We start from the raw sequence: 1,354 nt of genomic DNA, 5'->3' as shown, positions 1-1,354 counted from the left end.
TGACTTTTGGGCTAGCGATCATCTTTCATAGGACTGCCAGGGTTTTGGTCCTTGCAAGCTCCCACCACAGGTGCACCAGAGAGACCCCCTTCACCAGTGACATTGCGTGCCAGGCAGGGGCTAAAATGGCCTTCTCTTTGGTTTGTAATTAAATATTGCACTTGTTTTTGGACATCCACACAGCACCTGGCCCATGTGCATCCAAGCCCATGGTAGGGGAGGGGTCACAGTCTCCTCCAGGGCCTCTGATCCCTGTTACTGGCCATACACAGGGACTGGACCTGTCCACCTGTCTGTCCTTGAGAACCTGTCCAAGCTGCCCCTTCCGCTATGCTGCATGGGGTGGAGGCACATAAAGGCCCCGGGGTCAAGATGTATTCATCCCAGAGCTGCCTGTGGGACCTGGGCTCTAGGCCAGGCATGTGCCCTCCCCTCAGTCACCCAGCTCCAATGTCTCTCCGCCCCAAAGCTGCTCACAGCTATTAGAAGCATGGCAGGGGCTCGCTACCTGGCTCCAGGCTGCCCCTCTGCTGCCCCTGAGAAAGCTGTGAGCAGGCTGAGGGTGTGAAGAAAAGGAGGCCTGGGCAGCCCAGCTGTGTGGAATCAGGGGCTGTGAGATGCCTCTCCTCCTGGTGCTGCTGTCCCTCTGCATAGGTGAGGACCCAGAGGCCCGACTCCTGCTCCTGTCTCTGTGCTGGCCTCACCATCTCCGTGTCCCCCCTTCCAGGATCCCGGGCCAGGTCCGAGCTGACGCAGCTGTCCTCGGTATACGGGGCCCTGGACCAGAGCGTGGTCATCTCCTGTGCTGGGAGCAGCTCCAACATCAGAGCTGGTTACACTGTGCAGTGGTACCAACAGCTCCCGGGCATAGTCCCCAAACTCCTGATACCTGCGAGTAACAAGCGGCCCAAAGTCGTCCCTGATCGGTTCTCAGGCGCTGTGTCTGGCACCTCAGGCTCGCTGACCATCGCGGGGCTCCAGCCCGAAGATGAGGCTGAGTATATCTGCCAGTTACAAAGCAGCAAGTGGGGTGGGACACGTGGCTCTGGGCCTGTGGGGAAGCGAGGCAAGAACCCCCAGATGGGCCTCCTGCACCCCTCACAGCGCAGCTGCTTGGGCTTGCTTGGTTAGGAGTTGTGGGCCCTTTGCTGGTCAGTGGGTGCTGACACCAGGGCTCTCTCAAGGGTGAAGCAAGCCCCTGCGGGGTGGGACATGAGCTGAAGTGGCCTCAGGAACGTGCTGAACACAAATTTGGGATGTTGGATGGGCACTGGGGTCAGTGCACACGGGGTGGCTGGTTGGAGGGGACCCCAAGATGACCACAGACTGCGAGGTTCAGCCAAGAGCCACTTTC

At 59.6% G+C, this 1,354-nt stretch overlaps 1 gene segment (V, D, J or C); it reads left to right on the top strand.

The window, feature by feature from the left end:
* Positions 1-617: 617 nt before the first annotated feature.
* Positions 618-1,025, top strand: LOC101622157 (the record flags this gene model as incomplete). The annotated part of the segment is given in 2 exon segments: positions 618-654; positions 728-1,025. Coding segments are annotated over 2 exon segments (335 nt in total), but the record flags the coding sequence as incomplete, so codon positions are not given.
* Positions 1,026-1,354: the final 329 nt, after the last annotated feature.

This window comes from Condylura cristata, unplaced genomic scaffold (genome assembly GCF_000260355.1).
Source record: "Condylura cristata isolate star-nosed mole 26May11 unplaced genomic scaffold, ConCri1.0 scaffold00612, whole genome shotgun sequence".
Taxonomy (NCBI): Eukaryota; Metazoa; Chordata; class Mammalia; order Eulipotyphla; family Talpidae; genus Condylura; species Condylura cristata.
Note: the sequence above shows the minus strand (reverse complement) of the source record. Positions and strands in the feature narration are given on the sequence as shown.